This window comes from Bacillus rossius, chromosome 14 (genome assembly GCF_032445375.1).
Source record: "Bacillus rossius redtenbacheri isolate Brsri chromosome 14, Brsri_v3, whole genome shotgun sequence".
Taxonomy (NCBI): Eukaryota; Metazoa; Arthropoda; class Insecta; order Phasmatodea; family Bacillidae; genus Bacillus; species Bacillus rossius.
This window is the reverse complement of record NC_086341.1, coordinates 9,942,446-9,970,034: the sequence shown is the minus strand read 5'-3', so window position 1 is coordinate 9,970,034 and position 27,589 is coordinate 9,942,446. Positions and strand designations below refer to the sequence as shown.

General features: G+C 46.8%; 1 protein-coding gene across 1 annotated transcript; it reads left to right on the top strand.

Moving 5' to 3' along the window:
• Nucleotides 1-581: 581 nt before the first annotated feature.
• Nucleotides 582-27,424, top strand: LOC134539003 (uncharacterized). Its single transcript, XM_063380666.1, has 2 exons — nucleotides 582-865; nucleotides 25,899-27,424. Exons 1-2 carry the CDS (start codon nucleotides 582-584, stop codon nucleotides 26,692-26,694), a joined length of 1,080 nt encoding a protein of 359 aa, XP_063236736.1. The 3' UTR covers nucleotides 26,695-27,424.
• The last annotated feature ends 165 nt before the right edge of the window (nucleotides 27,425-27,589 follow it).

The window sequence follows — 27,589 nt, the reverse complement described above, 5'->3', positions numbered from 1 at the left end:
AGGCAACTGTATCACGTCTATTGACCTGCACGGCTACGAACAGCGAATATGAGCTGAGTGGACTCCAGAAAGAAGTCAAAACATTGCTGCGACGAAGGCAGGCAACTGTACCACGTCTACTGACCAGCACGGCTACGAACAGCGAATATGAGCTGAGTGGACTCCAGAAAGAAGTCAAAACATTGCTGCGACGAAGGCAGGCAACTGTACCACGTCTACTGACCAGCACGGCTACGAACAGCGAATATGAGTTTAGTGGACTCCAGAAAGAAGTCAAAACACTGCTGCGACGAAGGCAGGCAACTTTACCACGTATATTGACCTGCACGGCTACGAACAGCGAATATGAGCTGAGTGGACTCCAGAAAGAAGTCAAAACATTGCTGCGACGAAGGCAGGCAACTGTACCACGTCTACTGACCAGCACGGCTACGAACAGCGAATATGTATGAGCTTAGTGGACTCCAGAAAGAAGTCAAAACATTGCTGCGACGAAGGCAGGCCACTGTACCACGTCTATTGACCTGCACGGCTACGAACAGAGAGTATGCCTAGAGGACAGCTCTGGGCAGTCGCGGACGATGCTGCAGGTGTTGGTCAACAGGTGCTTGGCCGATTGCGACCCGGCGAGAAAGCGACGCCTGCTCGCTGAGTGGTTCGTTACTTATGCTCGGGCCCGGGCCGTTCACCTCGGCCGGGTGACAGCTGACGCCGACGATCGGAGCCACGCTGTTTCAGAGTCGTCGCGTTACGACACTGCCGGCAGGCGGTCCGTTGCCCAACGCAGCAACAGCGTCATCGGCGACTTCGGGCTGTGTGGCGTTGCTGGAGCCCCGGAGCGAAGGGTCAGGGGTTCGAATCCCAGGTAAGACATGATCGGTGGCGTACTTCACTCCGTAACTATGAGGGTGGCAGAGGGGGGAAGGGGTGCAAGGGTTCCCCGAGAGTTAAGAAGAGAAGCAAAAATTTCGAAGTTAAAAAAAAAAAATGGTTGTCTGTAAAGTCGGTTTACGGACGATAGTTTAACGTGACGTCATAACAAAAACATTGATGAAATGATTGCATACTTTTATGAATAAAATTGAAATATTTTAATTTTAATAATAAAAGAATAAATACTTGAAATTATACTAGTAATCAGATTTTTAAAATTGCAAGAATAATTAACCTTTATTCCCGAAATTTTTGTTGTGATAAGCAATGAAAACCACATTAACTTTTCACTTCACTTTATAAAAAGTCGACGGAACAGTTCACGTGTAGATGACTTGTAATTAATTTTAAAAACTGACGTTTAGCTATAAAGTTTAAATATAATTATGAACAATTTTTCATATAAATAAACTGTAATCAAATATCTATCATCAATTATATGAATCACTATAATTTTTTAGTCAATTGTAACATAACCTATTATTACTTCACTCGCCGACAGCGTAACGGGACACAGCGTAACGGAACAATGAGCGTAATGGGACACAGCGTAACGGAACAATGTGCGTAACCGGACACTTTTTCGTGCGTGCAGCCGGCGTTCATCGATTTATTAGACGTTGTCACGTCAAAAAAAATCTTGTCAACAGAAGTTAAATTTTCCAGTAGCACTGAAGAAAAAAATTTAAAACACACAGAAACACAAGCCTAAATTAAGCCGACGTCAAATGTTAAATGCATGGTCAGCGCAGTGGTCTGGCAACGACCCAGACAGTTGAAATAATAACAGCAAATACAGACAAAAAAAAACAATTTTGGACAACGCAGCGACACACAGACGCAACGACAACAGGCGAAGCTATCACACATCCTGACAACACAAAGACGACAGCACAGAATAAATAACACGGCACAGGCTTCCTGAAACACAACAGTTGCGAAGTTGCGGGAACTGGGGGTGTGTGTTACCGTCGTCAGGCACATGCAGAATAAATTAACAATGACGCATGTTCAAAATAATGTTTTACGACATACAATATATCCATAGATACTTGCATGTCGTTGTTATTGAATAGAGGACGCTCAACACACAAGCGTTTAATCACGAAGGACGTAAATAAATCCTCTTTAAAAAAGGAAAAATTAATGAGTTTAAAATGCTCATAATTCGTTCGTATTTTTTTTGAATACGCAGACAGCCAATCTATATATATATATATATAATGAAAATGGTCTTCGTTTGAGGCTCAATCACGCCTAAACCACTGATCGTATCGACATGAAACTACCACCATTCGATGCGAAATTTTTCCTAGATGGTTTATGACTATTTATTTTTTGAATTCTAACGTTCCTTCATTTTTTTATTGCTGTTTTACTTTTATGAACATTTATCCCGCTAATAAAAACAAAAGACAAGCGTTTTCTCTTGATTCTTTTGTTTTTATGGATTTCAACGGAGTTTACTAAACGGATTATGTTCTTTTACAATCAGCTAAGAAGCCACAGCGTAGCGTGGCAGGGTACAGCTAGTGTATTTATAAAGCTATTTTCTGTTACTGTACAAGTGAGATGTATTATGCTTCGCGCGTCGCGTGAGTTGAGAATTATTGTCTCAGGATTCCCGGCTTCTGCGCATCACTTGGCTCTGAGCCAGAGAATATTAATCCGCCTGTCTCAGCCAAGGCTAACGGCACAGCGGGCAAGTATCCGAGTTTTAGTAGCGAAGACGACCCGTAAAAAAATAATCCTGAATATTTTAATGTTTGCACGTTCCGCACCTTACGCCCTTCAAAGTATCGTTTATTTATCGTTCATGAACACGTCCGAATATATTAAGGATGCTTATTTATAGGCATTATTCAACAAAAAATAGTTTATAGATTGCGCAGAAATGGTTGCACTGCGGGAAAAAATAAAACAAGAGATTTTACGCCAATCACTAGGGCACGATTATTTCACGTAGTCATTTCTCTCTCCAGGGGTGACTTCATATAGATTTTTTTCCAGCGTGCTTATTAATTGATAACACGTAATCATACAAAAGATTATTTTGGATACCAGTCTAAAAAAATGGTTTTTAATATTACAAGAAAGTTATTGTAACTTTGCATGCATGAAATTCGTTTTGCGAGATAATACTGAGTATTTCTTACAAAAATATTGGCGCATAAATTTAATTTTTAATCGAGTTTTCATTCAAGCATAAATTATTTAAATCATGGAAAAGATAATCGAATGTTCAACAATTTGACGTTATTATGTAGTTTCACGCTTATTATGTGAGCAGTTGTTAATAATGGAAAGTTGTTCGGGCAGCGGTTTACAAATAACTAGAGACATACAAAATTCGCGGATTCATTTCGCGATAGGCTAGCATCAAAACAACGATACCTTCGTACCGCTTCTGCGATTGGCCCACATTTTATCCGGGGAACTGTGAGCCAATGGGAAACACTAAACCAAGAAAGTGCCGAATTGCGGACAGCCTAGTTGAGACGTCTCACGCGTCAGTAGCCAATGAACAGGTGTCATTTCCGCGAGTATTTAAAGGACTGTGGAGTCCATCCTAGAGGTCAATGAATCCGCGAATTTTGCAGGTCTCTACAAATAACTTTAACTATTGGAGGTACTGGGACAAAACGAAGCATAAATGCCCGGGTAAGAATCCGAACCCTGTAACACTGCGAACACTATTTTGAATTGATGCAGTTGTTTTCATGTAAATGTACATATCTTATAACACACACACACACATACACACATATATATATATATATATATATATATATATATATATATATATATAAATCCAGTGTCCTGATGTTTGTTTCCAGTGAACTCTTCACCAAGTCAACCGATTTCAATGAAAATGGGCATTTATGTGTAATTTTTTTCCAACTAGAGAGATAGGATAATTTTTATTTCGATTAATGGTCTTAATAATTAATAATAAACTGATTATCAATGTTGATTGGGTTTTTAAGCCCGGTAAACAGTGGGTACTTCGTCTCCATGACAACGTTGCGTGTATGGTTGTATTAAGTTTTTGTCAAAATTAATTAATTTTAATTTTATTTAATTTATTATAACTGTAAATAGATTTGGTCTCATTTCCCCCCCCCCCCCAATTAATACAACCGTGCGAAGCCGGGTCGGGCAGCTAGTTTACATATATATGTGACACCTATGGAAATGACTAATTCGGATAGTTTTTTTTTTTTTGGGGGGGGGGGGGGCGGGGAATTCATCGAAAAGAGGAAACTGTATCTTTTTTGAGGACTTGTTAATGCAAGATGGCAAATCAATGACACGCACTTCTCCTCGGGAAGCATTCATTTCACAGACGAGAGAGCCACACCCGAAGTTACCCGAAGTCCCTGCTAGCTTCTTTTTTTTCCGTTCTATCTCATTGTGTCAACCAGCGTGGTATTAAATTTTGCGGTCGATTAGGATAGGTTAGCTACATTATAAATACTTTAAAACATTGTGGATGGTTGGTTATATCAGGTAAGTATAGCTACATTAAAAAATACTGTAAAAATCATTTTATGGTTGCTTAGCAAATAATTTTTTAATATGTAGCCATCCAGGGCTAGGAAACCGTTTACATGATTTCACAGTATCTTATAATGTAGCTATCCTAACCAAATCAACCGTCCACAATGTTTTAAAGTAGCTATTTATAATGTAGCTAACATAACCTTTTGCAATGAACAAAAAAAAAAACAACCGAAGATGCACGATCGGGCGTTTGGCTCTCTCGTCTGTGAAAAGAAGGCTTCTCCTTCTCCTCTCGCCCCTCTTATCATGAAAATGGCGTCAGAATCGGCCGAACTACACTACCAGCATGCGAGCCCCGTGAAGGCTGGAATCCGCGAAGCAGACGTCTCCTGCCAAATGACACACTCAACGCTGTGTTTATCGTCAGTCTTCTTTTAGTCAACACGAGGGGGAAAAAATTTCCATTACCGCGAGTGCAACTTAGATTAGTTTACAATCCGTGATGAATGGGTAGTCGGGCAGGCGGGCAGCCCTGAACCCGGTGACTCGCAGCCAATTATAGCTCTGCCTTATTCGGGACGGGGAGTTTGGGGGAGGGGGGGGGAGGGAACATCTCCGTGGTAAAGGTCAGACAAGTGTAATCCCGGCTTCGGCCTTGTCCGTCCTGCTCGTCCGTTTCTTGTCCGGCTCCGCCGAAACGAACACAGATGAAGCATAAGGTCCGATTCTACACGAAGGGGGGTGTGGAAGGGGATCTCAATGTACTACACGTACCAATACGGCCCAGAGTATTTCTTACGAAAATTTGTGCAAAATATTATACTGACGTGACAACGTCTAATAAATCGATGAACGCCGGCTACACGCACGAAAAAGGATTACTCATTGTCCCGTTACGCTCATTGTACGCTTGCGCCGCATCTATCTCTCTTCCACTCGATTGGAACAACCATCGATTTGACTTTTTCGAGGCACATCAAACTTGAAACACTCCCATTCGTTTTCTACTTTTCCTTTCATCGTCCCATCCATAACAGAATAACACAGATTGAAAGAAGTTAAATAGCAGACATGAATAAAAGTTATAGTTAAAATAATCTGTTCGTTAAAGTTATAAACATATTTGAATAAATTAGTGCAAATAAATGTAAATTTATCAATTAAATTGTAGATTTCATTTCACTCCTTCTTTGTATCCATACAAAATAGTGATAATTCAATAAAAATGATTCAATTTTATTCATAAAAGTATGCAATCATTTCATCAATGATTTGTTATGACGTTGTCACGTTAAACTATCGTCCGTAAACCAACTTTACAGACAACCAATTTTTTAAATTATGGAAAAAATCGAATATTCAATGATTGGACTTTGTTTTGTTGTATTTGGTTGTTATTTGCGCAGTTAATACTGGAAAGTTATCCAGAGAACAGTTTACAAATAACTATAACTATTGGTGGGACTGGGACAATACAAATCGTTATGCCCGTGTAAGAATCAGCATTACTGCGAACATTATTCTGTAGTGATACAGTTGTTTTCATATAAATGTACAAATATCTGCAAATATCTGTATTTTACATGACTATTTCTGTTTCATTTACAAAAAAAAATACAGGATAAAAAGAAACCTAGGGCCCAAGTGCAAAAAAATTATTTTGTCTACTTTACTTTTTTTTACTGTATATTTTCTAAACCCTAACTTAAAAAAAATTCTAAAGACTATAAGTGGTAATACTGTGGACATTACAGTAAACTTGATCTGTGCGTATCTCATATCTTGTAAAGTTTCCTACAAATAAAATTTTTGTACTTTTACAAAAGATTCTTCTAGAGAGACCAGTGGCCAATAAACTTTGGTATTTGTACAAGAAAACTAAAACATATTTTTAGAACACATTGCTCTGGTTACTTTTTAATGTCCGAAATACGTTTACGGAAACAATACTGCATACGGTACATATAGTTGTGTTTTCACAATGGTTAAACATTGATTGATGTTTAATACAATCACAATTTTTTTCAAACCATGGGAATGATAATTGAATACACAGGGCCGTAGCCAGGATATTGAGAACGAGGGTGGGGGGAGGGGATCCCCATACAAACATTACACCATTTTTAATGAGTAAGTATTAGCTAATAATTTATTTTAAAAAAATTGTCACAATCAAATCTCAGGGAAAAGTATATATTTATAAGCACAACGTTTACACATAGAAAGTTAATTCATGATTTTGCTTCAGATAAGAAAACAAATCTTTAATAATTTGATTTTTTTAAAATTGTTTTTAATAATTTTTTCTTAAGTCAGTTGAAACAAATCATAAATTCATGTAAATTAAAACTATTCTTACATGAATCACACACGTGTGCAAAAAGACATGCTTGGCAACATTTCGAGCTATATAGTGGAGGAAACACATGATTGAAGTCCACTATGGATTACAGTAATCCCTCCAAATGAATCTCTCTGTAACCTTATTCAGCTATGTTGCTATACATTTCTTATTCTGTCATCAGTATTTCTTTCCCCTGGACACATCCCTGGAATACACAAACATTGGCCTTCGTGCGCGCAGTAGATACTGGGAAGCCATTCCAGGGAACGGTCTACAAATAATAATAAAAAGGGTGAGAAAAGATTAAGAATCGGAATTACTGCGAAAACTATTTTATAGTGATTACGGTTGCAAGCGCGGCTCCAGAAGGGGGGCGCTGGGGGCGATCGCCCCTCCCGTGACAAATTTTTATTGATTAGTGTATATTTATGTTTACTTAAATATTTTATTTCATACGTTAAACTTTTATCTCATAAAAAGTTGCATGGAGCTACTAAGGTTCTGTATTTGAAACCTGTAATTTGTAACTAATATTCCAAGGCCAATATCTGACAATTTTCATTTTTTGCAACTAAGACATTTCATTGTGCGATAGCTCCTCCCGAAAAGTCATCCTAAAGCCGCCATTGAACGGTTGTCAACAAAAAAATGTACAAATATCTGTAATTTCACATGGATGTTTCAGTTATGTATACACAAAAGGAAAAGAAGAAACACGGTGGTGAGAGAAGCCGTCACGCCGCGCCGCACCGCGGTCCTCAGGAGTGGAGGGGTGAGGGTTCGTTCAGCTGCGGTCACGTGATGCCTCGCCCCCGCCGGCCGCGGTCCTCAGGAGTGGGGGGTGAGGGTTCGTTCAGCTGCGGTCACGTGATGCCTCGCCCCCGCCGGCCGCGGTCCTCAGAAGTGGGGGGTGAGGGTACGTTCAGCTGCGGTCACGTGATGCCTCGCCCCCGCCGGCCGCGGTCCTCATGAGTGGAAGGTGAGGGTTCGTTCTGCTGCGGTCACGTGATGCCTCGCCCCCGCCGGCCGCGGTCCTCAGGAGTGGGGGGTGAGGGTTCGTTCAGCTGCGGTCACGTGATGCCTCGCCCCCGCCGGCCGCGGTCCTCATGAGTGGGGGGTGAGGGTTCGTTCAGCTGCAGTCACGTGATGCCTCGACCCCGCCGGCCGCGGTCCTCAGGAGTGGAGGGGTGAGGGTACATTCAGCTGCGGTCACGTGATGCCTCGACCCCGCCGGCCGCGGTCCTCAGGAGTGGAGGGTGAGGGTTCGTTCAGCTGCGGTCACGTGATGCCTCGACCCCGCCGGCCGCGGTCCTCAGGAGTGGAGGGGTGAGGGTACGTTCAGCTGCGGTCACATGATGCCTCGACCCCGCCAACCGCGGTCCTCAGGAGTGGAGGGGTGAGGGTACATTCAGCTGCGGTCACATGATACCTCGACCCCGCCGGCCGCGGTTCTCAGGAGTGGAGGGTGAGGGTACGTTTGGCTGCGGTCACGTGATGCCTCGACCCCGCCGGCCGCGGTCCTCAGGAGTGGAGGGTGAGGGTACGTTCAGCTGCGGTCACGTGATGCCTCGACCCCGCCGGCCGCGGTCCTCAGGAGTGGAGGGTGAGGGTTCGTTCAGCTGCGGTCATATGATGCCTCGACCCCGCCGGCCGCGGTCCTCAGGAGTGGAGGGTGAGGGTTCGTTCAGCTGCGGTCGCGTGATGCCTCGACCCCGCCGGCCGCGGTCCTCAGGAGTGGAGGGGTGAGGGTACATTCAGCTGCGGTCACGTGATGCCGCTACCCCCCCGGCCGCGGTCCTCAGGAGTGGAGGGTGAGGGTTCGTTCAGCTGCGGTCACGTGAAGCCTCGACCCCGCCGGCCGCGGTCCTCAGGAGTGGAGGGTGAGGGTACGTTTGGCTGCGGTCACGTGATGCCTCGACCCCGCCGGCCGCGGTCCTCAGGAGTGGAGGGGTGAGGGTACATTCAGCTGCGGTCACGTGATGCCTCGACCCCGCCGGCCGCGGTCCTAGGAGTGGAGGGTGAGGGTTCGTTCAGCTGCGGTCACGTGATGCCTCGACCCCGCCGGCCGCGGTCCTCAGGAGTGGAGGGGTGAGGGTACATTCAGCTGCGGTCACATGATGCCTCGACCCCGCCGGCCGCGGTCCTCAGGAGTGGAGGGTGAGGGTTCGTTCAGCTGCGGTCACGTGATGCCTCGACCCCGCCGGCCGCGGTCCTCAGGAGTGGAGGGGTGAGGGTACATTCAGCTGCGGTCACGTGATGCCTCGACCCCGCCGGCCGCGGTCCTCAGGAGTGGGGGGTGAGGGTTCGTTCAGCTGCGGTCACGTGATGCCTCGACCCCGCCGGCCGCGGTCCTCAGGAGTGGAGGGGTGAGGGTACATTCAGCTGCGGTCACGTGATGCCTCGACCCCGCCGGCCGCGGTCCTCAGGATTGGAGGGTGAGGGTTCGTTCAGCTGCGGTCACATGATGCCACTACCCCGCCGGCCGCGGTCCTCAGGAGTGGAGGGGTGAGGGTACATTCAGCTGCGGTCACGTGATGCCTCGACCCCGCCGGCCGCGGTCCTCAGGAGTGGAGGGTGAGGGTACATTCAGCTGCGGTCACGTGATGCCTCGACCCCACCGGCCGCGGTCCTCAGGAGTGGAGGGGTGAGGGTACATTCAGCTGCGGTCACGTGATGCCTCGACCCCGCCGGCCGCGGTCCTCAGGAGTGGGGGGTGAGGGTTCGTTCAGCTGCGGTCACGTGATGCCTCGACCCCGCCGGCCGCGGTCCTCAGGAGTGGAGGGGTGAGGGTACATTCAGCTGCGGTCACGTGATGCCTCGACCCCGCCGGCCGCGGTCCTCAGGAGTGGAGGGTGAGGGTTCGTTCAGCTGCGGTCACATGATGCCACTACCCCGCCGGCCGCGGTCCTCAGGAGTGGAGGGGTGAGGGTACATTCAGCTGCGGTCACGTGATGCCTCGACCCCGCCGGCCGCGGTCCTCAGGAGTGGAGGGTGAGGGTACATTCAGCTGCGGTCACGTGATGCCTCGACCCCACCGGCCGCGGTCCTCAGGAGTGGAGGGGTGAGGGTACATTCAGCTGCGGTCACGTGATGCCTCGACCCCGCCGGCCGCGGTCCTCAGGAGTGGAGGGTGAGGGTTCGTTCAGCTGCGGTCACATGATGCCTCGACCCCGCCGGCCGCGGTCCTCAGGAGTGGAGGGTGAGGGTTCGTTCAGCTGCGGTCACGTGATGCCTCGACCCCGCCGGCCGCGGTCCTCAGGAGTGGAGGGGTGAGGGTACGTTCAGCTGCGGTCACATGATGCCTCGACCCCGCCAACCGCGGTCCTCAGGAGTGGAGGGGTGAGGGTACATTCAGCTGCGGTCACATGATACCTCGACCCCGCCGGCCGCGGTTCTCAGGAGTGGAGGGTGAGGGTACGTTTGGCTGCTGTCACGTGATGCCTCGACCCCGCCGGCCGTGGTCCTCAGGAGTGGAGGGTGAGGGTACGTTCAGCTGCGGTCACGTGATGCCTCGACCCCGCCGGCCGCGGTCCTCAGGAGTGGAGGGTGAGGGTTCATTCAGCTGCGGTCACGTGATGCCTCGACCCCGCCGGCCGCGGTCCTCAGGAGTGGAGGGTGAGGGTTCGTTCAGCTGCGGTCACGTGATGCCTCGACCCCGCCGGCCGCGGTCCTCAGGAGTGGAGGGGTGGGGTACATTCAGCTGCGGTCACGTGATGATGCGACCCCGCCGGCCGCGGTCCTCAGGAGTGGAGGGTGAGGGTTCGTTCAGCTGCGGTCACGTGATGCCTCGACCCCGCCGGCCGCTGTCCTCAGTGTTGGAGGGTGAGGGTACGTTTGGCTGCGGTAACGTGATGCCTCGACCCCGCCGGCCGCGGTCCTCAGGAGTGGAGGGGTGAGGGTACATTCAGCTGCGGTCACGTGATGCCTCGACCCCGCCGGCCGCGGACCTAGGAGTGGAGGGTGAGGGTTCGTTCAGCTGCGGTCACGTGATGCCTCGACCCCGCCGGCCGCGGTCCTCAGGAGTGGAGGGGTGAGGGTACATTCAGCTGCGGTCACGTGATGCCTCGACCCCGCCGGCCACGGTCCTCAGGAGTGGAGGGTGAGGGTTCGTTCAGCTGCGGTCACATGATGCCTCGACCCCGCCGGCCGCGGTCCTCAGGAGTGGAGGGTGAGGGTTCGTTCAGCTGCGGTCACGTGATGCCTCGACCCCGCCGGCCGCGGTCCTCAGGAGTGGAGGGGTGAGGGTACGTTCAGCTGCGGTCACATGATGCCTCGACCCCGCCAACCGCGGTCCTCAGGAGTGGAGGGGTGAGGGTACATTCAGCTGCGGTCACATGATACCTCGACCCCGCCGGCCGCGGTTCTCAGGAGTGGAGGGTGAGGGTACGTTTGGCTGCGGTCACGTGATGCCTCGACCCCGCCGGCCGTGGTCCTCAGGAGTGGAGGGTGAGGGTACGTTCAGCTGCGGTCACGTGATGCCTCGACCCCGCCGGCCGCGGTCCTCAGGAGTGGAGGGTGAGGGTTCGTTCAGCAGCGGTCACGTGATGCCTCGACCCCGCCGGCCGCGGTCCTCAGGAGTGGAGGGTGAGGGTTCGTTCAGCTGCGGTCACGTGATGCCTCGACCCCGCCGGCCGCGGTCCTCAGGAGTGGAGGGGTGAGGGTACATTCAGCTGCGGTCACGTGATGATGCGACCCCGCCGGCCGCGGTCCTCAGGAGTGGAGGGTGAGGGTTCGTTCAGCTGCGGTCACGTGATGCCTCGACCCCGCCGGCCGCTGTCCTCAGTGTTGGAGGGTGAGGGTACGTTTGGCTGCGGTCACGTGATGCCTCGACCCCGCCGGCCGCGGTCCTCAGGAGTGGAGGGGTGAGGGTACATTCAGCTGCGGTCACGTGATGCCTCGACCCCGCCGGCCGCGGTCCTAGGAGTGGAGGGTGAGGGTTCGTTCAGCTGCGGTCACGTGATGCCTCGACCCCGCCGGCCGCGGTCCTCAGGAGTGGAGGGGTGAGGGTACATTCAGCTGCGGTCACGTGATGCCTCGACCCCGCCGGCCGCGGTCCTCAGGAGTGGAGGGTGAGGGTTCGTTCAGCTGCGGTCACGTGATGCCTTGACCCCGCCGGCCGCGGTCCTCAGGAGTGGAGGGGTGAGGGTACATTCAGCTGCGGTCACGTGATGCCTCGACCCCGCCGGCCGCGGTCCTCAGGAGTGGGGGGTGAGGGTTCGTTCAGCTGCGGTCACGTGATGCCTCGACCCCGCCGGCCGCGGTCCTCAGGAGTGGAGGGGTGAGGGTACATTCAGCTGTGGTCACGTGATGCCTCGACCCCGCCGGCCGCGGTCCTCAGGAATGGAGGGTGAGGGTTCGTTCAGCTGCGGTCACATGATGCCTCGACCCCGCCGGCCGCGGTCCTCAGGAGTGGAGGGGTGAGGGTACATTCAGCTGCGGTCACGTGATGCCTCGACACCGCCGGCCGCGGTCCTCAGGAGTGGAGGGTGAGGGTACGTTTGGCTGCGGTCACATGTGCCTCGACCCCGCCGGCCGCGGTCCTCAGGAGTGGAGGGTGAGGGTACGATTGGCTGCGGTCACGTGATGCCTCGACCCCGCCGGCCGCGGTCCTCAGGAGTGGAGGGTGAGGGTTCGTTCAGCTGCGGTCGCGTGATGCCTCGACCCCGCCGGCCGCGGTCCTCAGGAGTGGAGGGTGAGGGTACGTTTGGCTGCGGTCACGTATTGCCTCGACCCCGCCGGCCGCGGTCCTCAGGAGTGGGGGGTGAGGGTTCGTTCAGCTGCGGTCACGTGATGCCTCGACCCCGCCGGCCGCGGTCCTCAGGAGTGGAGGGTGAGGGTACGTTCAGCTGCGGTCACATGTGCCTCGACCCCGCCGGCCGCGGTCCTCAGGAGTGGAGGGTGAGGGTACGTTTGGCTGCGGTCACGTGATGCCTCGACCCCGCCGGCCGCGGTCCTCAGGAGTGGGGGGTGATGGTTCGTTCAGCTGCGGTCACGTGATGCCTCGACCCCGCCGGCCGCGGTCCTCAGGAGTGGAGGGGTGAGGGTACATTCAGCTGCGGTCACGTGATGCCTCGACCCCGCCGGCCGCGGTCCTCAGGAGTGGAGGGTGAGGGTACGTTCAGCTGCGGTCACATGTGCCTCGACCCCGCCGGCCGCGGTCCTCAGGAGTGGAGGGTGAGGGTACATTTGGCTGCGGTCACGTGATGCCTCCACCCCGCCGGCCGCGGTCCTCAGGAGTGGAGGGTGAGGGTACGTTCAGCTGCGGTCACATGTGCCTCGACCCCGCCGGCCGCGGTCTTCAGGAGTGGTGGGTGAGGGTACGTTTGTCTGCGGTCACGTGATGCCTCGACCCCGCCGGCCGCGGTCCTCAGGAGTGGAGGGTGAGGGTACGTTCAGCTGCGGTCACATGTGCCTCGACCCCGCCGGCCGCGGTCCTCAGGAGTGGAGGGTGAGGGTACGTTTGGCTGCGGTCACGTGATGCCTCGACCCCGCCGGCCGCGGTCCTCAGGAGTGGAGGGGTGAGGGTACATTCAGCTGCGGTCACATGATGCCTCGACTCCGCCGGCCGCGGTTCTCAGGAGTGGAGGGTGAGGGTACGTTTGGCTGCGGTCACATGTGCCTCGACTTCGCCGGCCGCGGTCCTCAGGAGTGGAGGGGTGAGGGTATATTCAGCTGCGGTCACATGATGCCTCGACCCCGCCGGCCGCGGTTCTCAGGAGTGGAGGGTGAGGGTACGTTTGGCTGCGGTCACGTGATGCCTCGACCCCGCCGGCCGCGGTCCTCAGGAGTGGAGGGTGAGGGTACGTTCAGCTGCGGTCACATGTGCCTCGACCCCGCCGGCCGCGGTCCTCAGGAGTGGAGGGTGAGGGTACGTTTGGCTGCGGTCACGTGATGCCTCGACCCCGCCGGCCGCGGTCCTCAGGAGTGGAGGGTGAGGGTACGTTTGGCTGCGGTCACGTGATGCCTCGACCCCGCCGGCCGCGGTCCTCAGGAGTGGAGGGTGAGGGTACGTTTGGCTGCGGTCACGTGATGCCTCGACCCCGCCGGCCGCGGTCCTCAGGAGTGGAGGGTGAGGGTTCGTTCAGCTGCGGTCACGTGATGCCTCGACCCCGCCGGCTGCGGTCCTCAGGAGTGGAGGGTGAGGGTACGTTTGGCTGCGGTCACGTGATGCTTCGACCCCGCCGGCCGCGGTCCTCAGGAGTGGAGGGTGAGGGTACGTTCAGCTGCGGTCACATGTGCCTTGACCCCGCCGGCCGCGGTCCTCAGGAATGGAGGGTGAGGGTACGTTTGGCTGCGGTCACGTGATGCCTCGACCCCGCCGGCCGCGGTCCTCAGGAGTGGAGGGTGAGGGTACGTTCAGCTGCGGTCACATGTGCCTCGACCCCGCCGGCCGCGGTCCTCAGGAGTGGAGGGTGAGGGTACGTTTGGCTGCGGTCACGTGATGCCTCGACCCCGCCGGCCGCGGTCCTCAGGAGTGGAGGGTGAGGGTACGTTCAGCTGCGGTCACATGTGCCTCGACCCCGCCGGCCGCGGACCTCAGGAGTGGAGGGGTGAGGGTACATTCAGCTGCGGTCACATGATGCCTCGACCCCGCCGGCCGCGGTTCTCAGGAGTGGAGGGTGAGGGTACGTTTGGCTGCGGTCACGTGATGCCTCGACCCCGCCGGCCGCGGTCCTCAGGAGTGGAGGGTGAGGGTACGTTTGGCTGCGGTCACGTGATGCCTTTACCCCGCCGGCCGCGGTCCTCAGGAGTGGAGGGTGAGGGTTCGTTCAGCTGCGGTCACGTGATGCCTCGACCCCGCCGGCCGCGGTCCTCAGGAGTGGAGGGTGAGGGTACGTTTGGCTGCGGTCACGTGATGCCTCGCCCCCGCCGGCCGCGATCCTCAGGAGTGGGGGGTGAGGGTTCGTTCAGCTGCGGTCACGTGATGCCTCGACCCCGCCGGCCGCGGTCCTCAGGAGTGGAGGGTGAGGGTACGTTTGGCTGCGGTCACGTGATGCCTCGACCCCGCCGGCCGCGGTCCTCAGGAGTGGAGGGTGAGGGTTCGTTCAGCTGCGGTCACGTGATGCCTCGACCCCGCCGGCTGCGGTCCTCAGGAGTGGAGGGTGAGGGTACATTCAGCTGCGGTCACGTGATGCCTCGACCCCGCCGGCCGCGGTCCTCAGGAGTGGGGGGTGAGGGTACGTTCAGCTGCGGTCACGTGATGCCTCGACCTTGCCGGCCGCGGTCCTCAGGAGTGGGGGGTGAGGGTTGGTTCAGCTGCGGTCACGTGATGCCTCGCCCCCGCCGGCCGCGGTCCTCAGGAGCGGAGGGCGCAGGGCTAGGCGGGTGAGCGCTGGCACGACCCCAGCGACCTGTCGGACAAGCACGATGGCGCTGATGACGTCCTAAGACCACGGCGAGAGCTCCTAGAATGGTTGGGGGGGGGGGGGGCTCTTAGGTGAGTTTACTTAAGCCCACCGCACACGGTACAATATTTTCTACTAGTTTGCTTACTAGAATGCTTACTGGTTTCTGTACTGTGTAAGCTACAAGCTGAAACACTAGGTACGCTACAAGTTTCTGCTGTACACGATTCTAGCTGCCTTACTGGTTTTGTTAAGAGAATGTTCTCCACAACAAATTTTTACTATGATAATTCACATTTTTTACTGCAGACAAACAAGGCTCTTCTTTGTATGCATTTATTAAAACGAGTAGTTGGTCACTATTCCACTTCTTTCCGTCCATGTTTATCACGACATGCGCGCTTAAAAGTGTAAACAAACCCTTCATGCAGTTTTCGTGAGTTCTGATTAGCCATTCCTTAAATATTGGAACACACCAAGCAACGAAAATAGGACGCAGACTATTACCCAAAACCAGTAGCCCAGCTCGTACAGCTACTAGTATCCAGTTTGAATTCGAGTGAAGAAACTAGTAGTAGAGCCAGTATGGCTCCTAGCTTACATTATTGTAAGGAATATTGTACCGTGTACGGCGGGCTTTACACCAAGTTCCCATACCAGCAGGAACACAGCCCTCCCGGTATTCAAAACATTACTCGAGGTTACAAACATATCATTTTGGAAATATCATTGTAATCCTCAGTCGAAAACACGAGTGTATTTACCTCACATTACGGCCGTTATGCACAGAAACAGCATGAATTGTTTTTCCAAAGTACAAGTGTATCTCTTTCACACAAACTTGACCTGTGTGTGTCATGTATTTATTAACATTAATTTTTGAAATCAAACTGTTGACTTAATGAAACAAAGCACATATAATTGAACAATTAAATAAAAATAAACAAAATATTAAATATCTCGTTTTCTTTTCTCAAGCCAAATCATTACTTAAAAATTCTGTGTGCGCGCGTTGGAGTACTAAAAGTCTACTATTCCCTGAGATTTTAGTTTGACAAAAAATTATTTCTATAAAATTCGAAAAAAAAAAAATCCATATAATGGTTATACCGGACCCTTTCCTTCACAAGATTCTGACCACGGGCTATGACACTTGCTCATTATTGATGTGTCTCATGTTATCTCTTGGTACAGGGAATTTTGTAGGAGTAAATTCGCGAATGGAATGGAACTGTGTAACCACAGTGCTGCCATCTGTGGCGAATGGCGCGAACCAACGTTCGCAAAGAAAATGGGAAATTTTATAGTATTAGCTGCTTAGTGAATGTTAACAAGATGGACAGTATTTTAATTTTAAAAAAATCCTTGTCGAAAATCAGGTCCAAAGCCGGAGTTAAATAATTTTTTTAAGTTTTTTTTTCTTTTATTGGAGCCGTTTCATTGTATAGTTTAAAATTTTGGTCTGCTAACGAAATTATTCAATTGTTGACGTAGTTGCTCCGGCAGCGAATTCTAACGGCGCGTGCAAAAACTATTTCCGTTTTTTTCTTTTTACGCAGATTTGAACTCCTAAATAATCTTAATCAATTTATATTTGTATAAAGTTAAATTTATCTTGGAAATATTGATAGTTAACCCTTTTAACACCCTTAGAAATCGAATTTAGTAATCATATACAGCCTAGTTTTGAAGTTAGCCAAAGACCTTTCAAATAAATAAAAAATCATCATAATCCGTCAAGTAGTTTTCGATTTATGCTCGAACAAACAGACAAGTAAACAGAAATTTTAAAAACTATATTTTTTTAAGTTCTCTATTATTATGTAAATAGCTGTTTCCAATAGTTATTTTTCATCATTTCATCCAATGCATAGACGTTTTTAGCCTTGAACAATTTTATTATTAGTGTGTGTGTTTATGTGTATATGTATATATAGGTATACTAGCTGCAGTACCTGGCGTTGCCCGGGCTAAACACATGGAGCTTTATTGTCTGCGAGTTAAAAAAACTGGATAGCGCTATATGACAGTGTGTTGGACATAGAGAAATGTCACACAATTACTGTTTGTATGTCTATGACCTATGATTTTTTGTTTACCCATGGCTATCGGTTATTTATTATTAATTATAAATTATTAAGACCATTAATCGAAATAAAAACTATCCTATCTCTCAAGTTGGAAAAAATTACACATAAATGCCAATTTCCATCGAAATCGGTTGACTTGGTGAAGAGTTCACTGGAAACAAACATCAGGACACTGGATTTTTATAATTAAGATATATACGATTCATTTACGCACACACAAATTTATATTTTTCGGTCGGCATTATTTTAGAGAATTCTACCTTAAATTTACTATGATACTGAAACACACACACACATATATAAATAAATGTAAGCAATAACATGCAGCATTGAACTAGTTCACTGTTAAATCATGAAAAAATAACGGTTCGTTTGCAAAGAAAAAGTTTTAACTTTCTATTCTTTGCATGTACGAACTTAGCTAGTTTCTATAATTTCGCTAGATGGCAGATAACTTAAGTATAAATAAGGACAAAATTATTTACATATATTTATTTATTTTGAATATGCAGGATTTTTAGAGAGTTTTTGGTCACAAATGCGTTAGCACTTTAACTTTTAATAAGTTATATAATAACATATATGAATAGGTTCCCTAAAAACTATTTCCATACAACTACAACAAGAATCGTGTACGTGACTGTATATGTAAATGTAGTTTTCAGATAAATAACTGACAATTTAAAATATGTAGACAAAATATTATAAAATTTTACAATGAGGTCATGAACCTCTATCAACAATTTAAATTTTGAGTGTACGTGAACATTATTAAGGGGTAATCCAAGCCTCAAATGGACCGTTCTTAATTGTCATCGTTAGAGGTGGGTTGTTACAGCAATTTTCGATGTTCCAACCTGATACTGATACAGTAATGTACCTAGTTACAAGTATCTGATACTTTTGTATCAGAGCAGTAGAGGTCCCAGGAAGCGACAAGGTTTCAGCAATCTCGTTACAGGGTACACATCCTCCGTGCCGTCATCACCAGCGTAAAAAGGTATCGGTGTTTCTGATACATTATTCATCACGCCCGGTAATTCTCGACCTCTGTTACTCTCATGCCCGCCTGATACAGCCAGTATAAATCAGTTCAACATTCACTGCAGTTCGTCCTGGCCGTCTATTACCACGTACATTGTTGCGAGCTGTCATGCTTTGTAGTTAGTATCTTTATAGTGAAATAAGGAATGGATAAGTGCAGGAAAAAGACTTCATTTGTGTGGAATTTTTTTACGGTAAATAATGAGTTTGCTAATTGTAATTTGTGTAAACAAAAAAAAACTGAGTAATTAATCATCATCGACTAATCTGAAGAAACATTTGAAACGTAAACATTGATATAGTATGCTCACTAATGTACGTATCTGTTTTTTTATATTTTTAATTTTTGATAAAATCGTAATCTTTTAATGTATGAAAACACTAGTTACTAATTGTTTTCGAAAAAAAAGTCCATATGTTGATTACATCTGTTATTAGTGTCAACTGAGAACTTATTTGCATTTTCATAGCTGTTAGGTGCACAAATATAAATATTATATCTTGTATTAATGTACTTTTTAATATTAAAATTTCATTAGTTTTATTATTGAACGAGACTGTGCACGCACTGCGCACTGAGCGTACTTTGATGTGGGACAATAACCAAACGACTCGTAACAATTTCGCTTTGCGCCTCTCCTTCAACGCCTTCCCCTGCGCTTCCTCCCCTACATTATTTCCATTCTTTATCCTTTATTCGTCGTTCCTGCTCCCTCCCCTTTCACAAGCTCCGCCCAAGTGACCGTCATCTGCGATCGGGTTCTGCGCACATTGGCCGTGGTGTTGTTCCAGGCGAATTCTGAACTGATACTAAAGTACTTGATACTTTTCAAGTGTACTCGTTTGCCGTTCCTGATACAGGCGCGTATCAGTGACAAAGTATCAGGTTGATACTTTTTGACCCACCTCTAGTCATCGTTCTGTGCACATTTTTAGGAAAGATACAAAACGATATTTTCGATCACAGAAAGCCCGCGAAATTCGAATTCCCTTGTATTACGATGGGCGATCACGGCACAGATTTTCTCTCGTCGTTTGAAATAGTGTTGTCGTAGAGTAATGAATTCATACTCCATACATTTTTATAAAAACAGTGTATTCATGGGAGTGCGTCGTTTGCCCTACAGGCGTTTGCCCTAAACGCATTTTCGAAGCATATTCTCGCATTCCTCATTCCAAACAGGCGTTTGCCCTAAAAGCGTTTGCCCTAAAGGCGTTTGTCCTAAAGTCCTTTACCCTACAGGCGTTTGCCCTACAGGCGTTTGCCCTACAGGCGTTTGCCCTAAAGGCGTTTGCACAAAATGTTTGATAATCACATTCGGTCCAAGCTCCGGCATTTGCCCTAAAGGCGTTTGCCCTAAAATAAGTTTTTCGACAGTCGTTTGCCCTACAGGCGTTTGCCCTACAGGCGTTTGCCCTAAAAGTTTGCGAATTTTCAATAATCCGAAAATGAATGCTTGCCGGCGTTTGCCCTACAGTCGTTTGCCCTAAAGGCATTTGCCCTAAAGTCGTTTGCCCTACAGGCGTTTGCCCTACGAACCTTTTCGAAGATAGATGTCCTTACGTGTGTCACCCCTGTTGACAAATGTTGGAACCATTCTCCAAATGAGTACAAAGTACAAAATTCAAAAATTAGATGGCAGCACATACGGTTTGCTTTCCCAACGTTGAAGTCTAAGAATGCAGCTGGTAATTGAACCTTACAACAGATGAATCTCAGTGACTGGATTGTATTTTTTAAATCATTTTTATCAAAGAGGTTGATGATGTAATATTTTCCAAGGTGGGGGGCGGGGGGTTAACTAGCGAAGGATATTAACTTAATTTAATATTGCTGCTATATATAAAAACAAGCGTTAGCAAAAGAAGCTTACAAAATTTTATTATCCTTGCCTGCTGGAATTTTCACTTAAAGTCGTCCTAAAAACGATGACCCTAAAATAATTTAAGGCAGAAGATGATACATATGCATTTATAAAAACATTTTCAGTGTTTAAAAGTTACTGTTATAATAGCCTCCGAGACCTTCATGCCTATTTTCAATTTTTATATAACATGTGCCCAACTGAATCTGTCGTTTGTAGAGTGCGGTGAAAATACTTCCATCGAGAGTGTGCATATTTTGCTAATTCGCCCAGACCATCTATAGCTTAACCCCTAATAAGTTTTATGGGAACAAGTGAAGAATAATAAAAGACTGATTTTATGCGTGACAGCCAATGAAATGTACAACATTTCAAAATGCATTTAATCATATCATCCATATTGCCACAATATTTGAATGAATGTCATAGGTATGAGTGTAAACTAGGAACGATTTTGATATGTCGTGGAATTACAATAATGAATTACGTAAAAGTATAATACACAAAGAAAGATCATTAAATATAACTCTGTTTCAGATGCTAATGAATCAGCAAAAATAGTGCAATTTTAGTTAATATATTTTCAAAACAATTTAGTTTCAAAATTGCTTCGATCTCATTTTTAAACACTGAATCAACTTCTCTATATTTTTTGCAAGTGAAGATTAGAAAATAATATTTAAAAAAATAATTCACCGAATTACATAATTTTCAAAATAAACCCTTGCAATTATATTTAGTTAATTACATATTTGTCACATGCCCACAAACAGTCTTACGACTTTAACAGTGGGCACGATATATATATATATATATATATATATTCATTATTTGGTTAAATGTACGCAATAGGTTTAGCCAACCCGACTTGCTAGCCTTGGTCGGCAAATATGTTGGCTGTTTTCTCTGTTAGAACTCTGGGTATCGTGTGTATGGAGTAATGAATTCTTTCTTCACTTCTGCTAATGAAATTTATATACCCACTTTTATACCCATGGGTATAATAGAATATAAAGCAGAAATTGGACGTCGTGCGGGGCGGGCTTACAGGACAGCAAACCATAACAAAAACTGTTAGCATAACAATCATGTATCAAAAAAAGTATTAGTTGTGCACGCGCAGTTCATCTCCACAAATTAAGTTTGTACGTGACTATAATTTTTTTTCTCCTGAGATCGTTTTTAGGTAGATTTCGCAGAGCGACTTACAGAAAATTTCACGATATTTTCTTCTATCTAGGTCCTCTGAATTTCAGAATTTCTAATTGAGGTAAATATGAATGTCTAATGTATTGTTGGATTGGATTTATATCTCATACATATTGTTGAGCCAACAATTAATTTGCAATTTATTGTTACATAGGATATTCTAGAAATATTCATAAGATTTTAAATAGTTATTGAAACTTCTGGAATTTTTCAGAAAGTTTTTTTTATATTGGTAGGCCGCACGGCGAAATCTACCTTTCCGACTGGCTGCCATCGGGGATTTTTCATTTATAATTATGGGATATATGATTTGACACTATTATGCACACAGACGATTCATATCTAAAACAATCTTGTTCAAACGAAAGGTTTTTAATTTTTTAATAAGACTTTTTTTTGTGACAGATATCTCAAAAAAAACAAAACCAGTAATTCGGCAGAATTCTATACGAGCCTCGTTGCCAAATTTAATGGACGCAAAATAATAAATTACCTACACACATACACAGCGAGACTCTTTTCAGCGTAAATGTTACATGGCAGGACAAGATTCAAGAATAGTTTAGCTTGGGAGAAGAGTCCTTTCAAAAAAATGTCAGGTAGGAGCCCTGGTTCAATACACAAGAAAGTCATTCGTAAAAAGATTCGACACGGCACAACTCGGCGTAAACTGGCTTACCAAGGAGATAGTCGGTTGAAACTAAAACGGCGTGATCTCCAATCGACTAAACCAAATGTTGACTATGGATCCTCATCAGGGCAAGTTACTATTGTACAAGGGTGTGATCTTCTTGAAAATGATTAAGTAAGTGTCACTGCAAGTCAGTTTGGAAGAAGGAAGGAATATTGTGGAACAAACAAATATGCATACAATCCCGCAAGGAAAGTCGTTCTGTGTGCGGTGGGCTAAAGTCACATTATTATTATTATTGAGAAATACCATTACGTATCTTCATTATTTTATTTTGGGAATATAAGTGGAATCCACTATGTAAATATGGGAAATATTATGAATGTATTTAAATATATATTATATTACGGATATAGCCTATTAGCAAATTATGGAAAACCCAGAACAAAACGAACTAGAATACTTCTTCATTGTGTACTTCAGGTGTATGTTGTGTATACATTCCAGAATAAAATAGTATGAACAATATGTAGGAGTTTAACCGCATTAGTACTATTATGCTAATTAAGAAAATGTTTAACAGCTAGTATTCGCATTATTTACCTATATGATCGTAATATTTTAAGTAATCATAGTGGAATGCGCGTCTGACAGCTGAAATTGAAATAAGCAAAGCCCCGAAAAAAAAAATTGAACCTTTTTCCAGCGATATTTTTGTTAAATCGCCATTACTGTTTTTTTTATTATACGATTTCTTTTTTTGGTCGAAGACCTTACATCATCTAATGTTCCGAAATATTTTACAGAAAAAATATTCGATAACATTGAACTTAGTGCAGGGAACCATCTGTTGGTGAATCTAGGAAGTTCATACCACATGAATTCCCACCAAATCTCGATATAGGCTTACATAAGTGCCATCTAGCGACGGTTTTGTAAACTTTGCATTTAGAGGGAAAACATTTATTTAGGTACTGCCACCTGCGGAGGAAATATAAACTACGAGAACACTGTTTGAATGGATACATAATTGAAAAAACCTACATTACCCAAAATAACCTAAGCTTCGTTTATCCTAAAGTCATTTGCCCTACAGGCGTTTGCCCTAAAGGCATTTGCCCTACAGGCGTTTGCCCTACAGGCATTTGCCCTAAAGGCGTTTGCACAAAATGTTTGATAATCCCATTCGGACCAAGCTCCGGCATTTGCCCTAAAGGCATTTGCCCTAAAATAAGTTTTTCGACAGTCGTTTGCCCTACAGGCGTCTGCCCTACAGGCGTCTGCCCTAAAAGTTGGTGTGGTTTCGTTAATCCAAAACATAAGTGCTTGCCGGCGTTTGCCCTACAGTCGTTTGCACTAAACGGCATTTGCCCTAAAGTCGTTTGCCCTACAGGCATTTGCCCTACGTTTAGGGCAAACGCCTGTAGGGAAAACGATGTGTACCCGTATTCATAATCGAAACAATTTTTCGCAATCTAAGAAAATATATTGTCTTAAAGATCATTAAAAATTAATCTAACTTTAAAAATAACGTCAATAGGGTAGTGATTATAAAACTTTTAACAGAGAAACATACTTAACTTACAAACTGAATTTTTTTTAAACAGAGTAATAATGTCCCGAGAAACACCATTCAGTGTTTATAATATCGCTAACTTAAACTAACAATTTACAAAAATTTAAATGTAGCTAACATATCTTTATCAACTGTTCCAAACAGTGTACTATCGGTAAACTACATGAAATATCGCTATGCTGTTCAGTAATCAAATACAATGAGAGGAAGTAAAAAAAAATCGGAATTTTATATTTCATATTTTTAAAAGAGCATCTACTCTAAAAAAATTATGAAATAAATATTTACAAAACTTCTTTTAAAAACATTAATATATGTATAACAAGTATAAATATTTTAGAGAATTAAATGTGGCTATGATATTGTTACGAGTATAATGTGGGGAGAACTGGGTTCAAAAAGTATAGCCAAAATAAGTTTTATTACGTTTATATTAGTTACTAATATTTACATTCCTAATAAATTATTGTACGTAACAATGGCCGATCACCAATCTCTGACACCTAAAAATGTTTATTCGCAAGTCACTCAGTGTCTTGTCAAGTTCCGCAGTTCGCACACTCCTCACCGGAGCTGGGCTCGACAGTGGTTCGCCCCTCACCTCGCGCCTGTCCGCGCATACAGTCTCGCGCCACTCAGTCGCACTCCTTCGATCCAATCGAACTCCGCATCGCGCCACTCTCGAGGGGGTCTCTCACGCCCTCTTCGCCGATGTCACACTTCCCTTCACTCGTGGAACTCTCCGAACTCTCGGAACTCTCGTGGAGGCCGGCGTCGCTGCTTATATACCTGCGGCGCCCTTCTCGGAACCGACGAGAGCGGCCGTGACGAGTCGCTCCGAAACATCGAGAATGGCGACGTTTATTCACGCCACTCCACGCGTTGGCCCTTGTAAGTCTGGGATTACAGGCTGCTGCTGAAGGCGATAATAGTCCGAGACGGGACGATGTGCGGAGCTTGACGGAGGAGGTGGGGGGGAGGGGCGTTATGTGGGTAGCGACGACCCTTGTAATCCGGCCAGGCACGCATGGGCATGCCTTAGGTCAGTGGACGATACGTGACTCTAGTAGGGGTGTAGGTCTGGTCTCTCGCGTACGCAACAATTATATAAAGTATAAGCTGCACTAAAAATATATATATAATAATAAAAATATAAATATTAAAAGAATCTCAAGAAACTTTAATATTAAATAATATGATTTCACCTATTAAATTTAATGGATGTGGAGCAGCCGTATTATAAGATATTAAAAAAAATCACCATAATAATATTTTAAACGTTCATAAACTATATTAGCCAAACAAAATAAACAAGATGAACATAAACCATGAGCGATCATAAAAATTAAAGAACCAAGAAAAAAAAAACTTCAGTAATTAAAAGATGAAATAACCCCTTAATACAAATATTTCACAGATTAGCAGCCAGTCTTATCCAGCATGCGAATGGACTAGTGTTGGGTCTATCCTGTAGGCAAGTCGAGCGCTCCTCGGAGTGGACTCAAGTGACACTGTCGGAGGCGGGAAGCCTTCTTTTCACAGACGAGAGAGCCAAACGCCCGATCGTGCATCTTCGGTTTTTTTTTTGTTCATTGTAACTCATGATGACTAATGGTCAATTAGGTTAGGTTAGCTACATTATTAATACTTTAAAACATTGTTGACGGTTAATTTGGTTAGGATAGCTACATTAAAGATACTGTGAAATAATGTAAACGGTTTCCTAGCCCTGGATAGCTACATGTTAAAAAGTTATTTCCTAAGCAACCACAAAATGATTTTTACAGTATTTTTAACGTAGCTATACTTACCCAGGGGCGTAGCCAGGGGGGGGGGTTAGGGGTTCAAACCACCCCCCTCCCTTTAGCACCAAATCTTTAATCAATTTCTTATTCATCACTCAAACAAATTTCATATTAAAAATTAATAAAAATTTTTACCATTACAATATTTAAATTTAAGTACCGAAAACTGCTAAAATAGCACTATTTTACACCTTAAAAATCCAAATTTTACCGGGGGAGGACCCCCGTACCCCGAGGGGGGGGGGGAGAGGGCGCCCCATGCTTCTTAACACCCCTCCCCCCCATACACAAATCCTGGCTACGCCACTGTACTTACCTAATATAACCAACCATCCACAAATGTTTTAAAAGTATTTATAATGTAGCTAACCTAATCCTAATCGACCGCAAAAAATTTAATGCCACGCAGGTTTATACAATGAGATGGAACGGGGAGGTGAAAAAAAAAAGCGAGCATGAACTCCGGGGAACTTCCAGGGTGTGGCTCTCTCGCCTGTGGAATGAATGCTTCCCTTCGGAGGCGGGCGTACGAAGGCGTACCTCTGCCGCCAGGGGCCCCGCCGCCACCAGGAGGGGCGGCAGCCGGCGTAACCGCCCCACGGACGGACCGTCCTCCGCCGCCGAGAGACTCCACAGCACGAGCAGCGCCTGCGGCAGCCACAGCAGCGCCGTCGCCGTCACCAGCCACAGCGAAGCCTGCGCACGTCGGTTCGAACATTGGCCACCTCCTCCTTCGACGCCTGCGCACGTCGGTCCAACATTGGCCACCTACTCCTTGGACGCCTGCGCACGTCGATACAACATTGACCACCTCCATCCTTCGACGCCTGCGCACGTCGGTTCGAACATTCGCCACCTCCTCCTTCGACGCCTGCGCACGTCGGTCCAACATTGGCCACCTCCATCCTTCGACGCCTGCGAACCTCGGTCCAACATTGGCCCACCTGCTCCTCCTTCGACGCCTGCGCACGTCGGTCCAACATTGACCACCTCCATCCTTCGACGCCTGCGCACGTCGGTTCGAACATTGGCCACCTCCTTCGACGCCTGCGCACGTCGGTTCGAACATTGGCCACCTCCTCCTTCGACGCCTGCGCACGTCGGTCCAACATTGGCCACCTCCATCCTTGGACGCCTGCGCACGTCGGTTCGACATTGGCCACCTACTCCCTTCGACGCCGGCGAACGTCGGTCCAGCATTGGCCACCACCTCCTTCGACGCCTGCGCACGTTGGTCCAACATTGGCCACCTACTCCTTCGCCAAGCACGCGAGAGGGAATCTCTGCAGGGTTGCTGGGCCGCGAAATACGCGCACCCGTGGTTCAGTCACACCGCTGGGCGGTCTAAACATACGTGTTCATGCAATAGGCGGATGATAAGAGGAAATATATTATAAAATTCCTTAAAAACTTGTTTTGTCGTAATAATCAAGCCATTCGAACCCAAATTTCAACAGTTACTTTTAGTTCCACAATAGCGTTCACGTTATAAAGGTGCCTGTACCCCTTATCACCCCCCGAATGTCACACCATGAACTTTCAACTTAATTTTTACGGAAAAAACAGTGGTTAAAAACTTATAGGATTCTAAATAAATTAACGGATATCTTTATGAATTTGGGGACACTATTTTGCTCATACCTTGATCATGAAATCGTTAAGTAGAACTATGTACGTTTAATTTCGCGGATCTATTTTCCCCACCAGGGTGTCTACATGACTGTCCGATCCAGCTGATGAAGACAACGTCGCGTGTTTTTTTTTTTGACGTGACAACGTCTAATAAATCGATGAACGCCGGCTGCACGCACGAAAAAGAGTCTGTAACGCACATTGTCCCGTTACGCTCATTGTACGCTTGCGCCGCACCTGTCTCTCTTCCACTCGAATGGAACAACCATCGATTTTAATTTTTCGAGGCACATTAAACTTGAAACACTCCCATTCGTTTCCTACTTTTCCTATCATCGTCCTATCCTTAACAGAATAACACAGATTGGAAGAAGTTAAATAGCAAACATGTATAATCTGCTCGTTGAAGTAATAAACATATTTGAATTAATGAGTGCAAATAAAAAGTAAATTTATCAATTAAATTGTAGATTTCATTTCACTCCTTCTTTGTACCCATACAAAATAGTGATGATTCAATAAAAATGATTCAAATTTATTCATAAAAGTATGCAATGATTTCATCGATGTTTTGTTATGACGTTGTCACGTTAAACTATCGTCCGTAAACC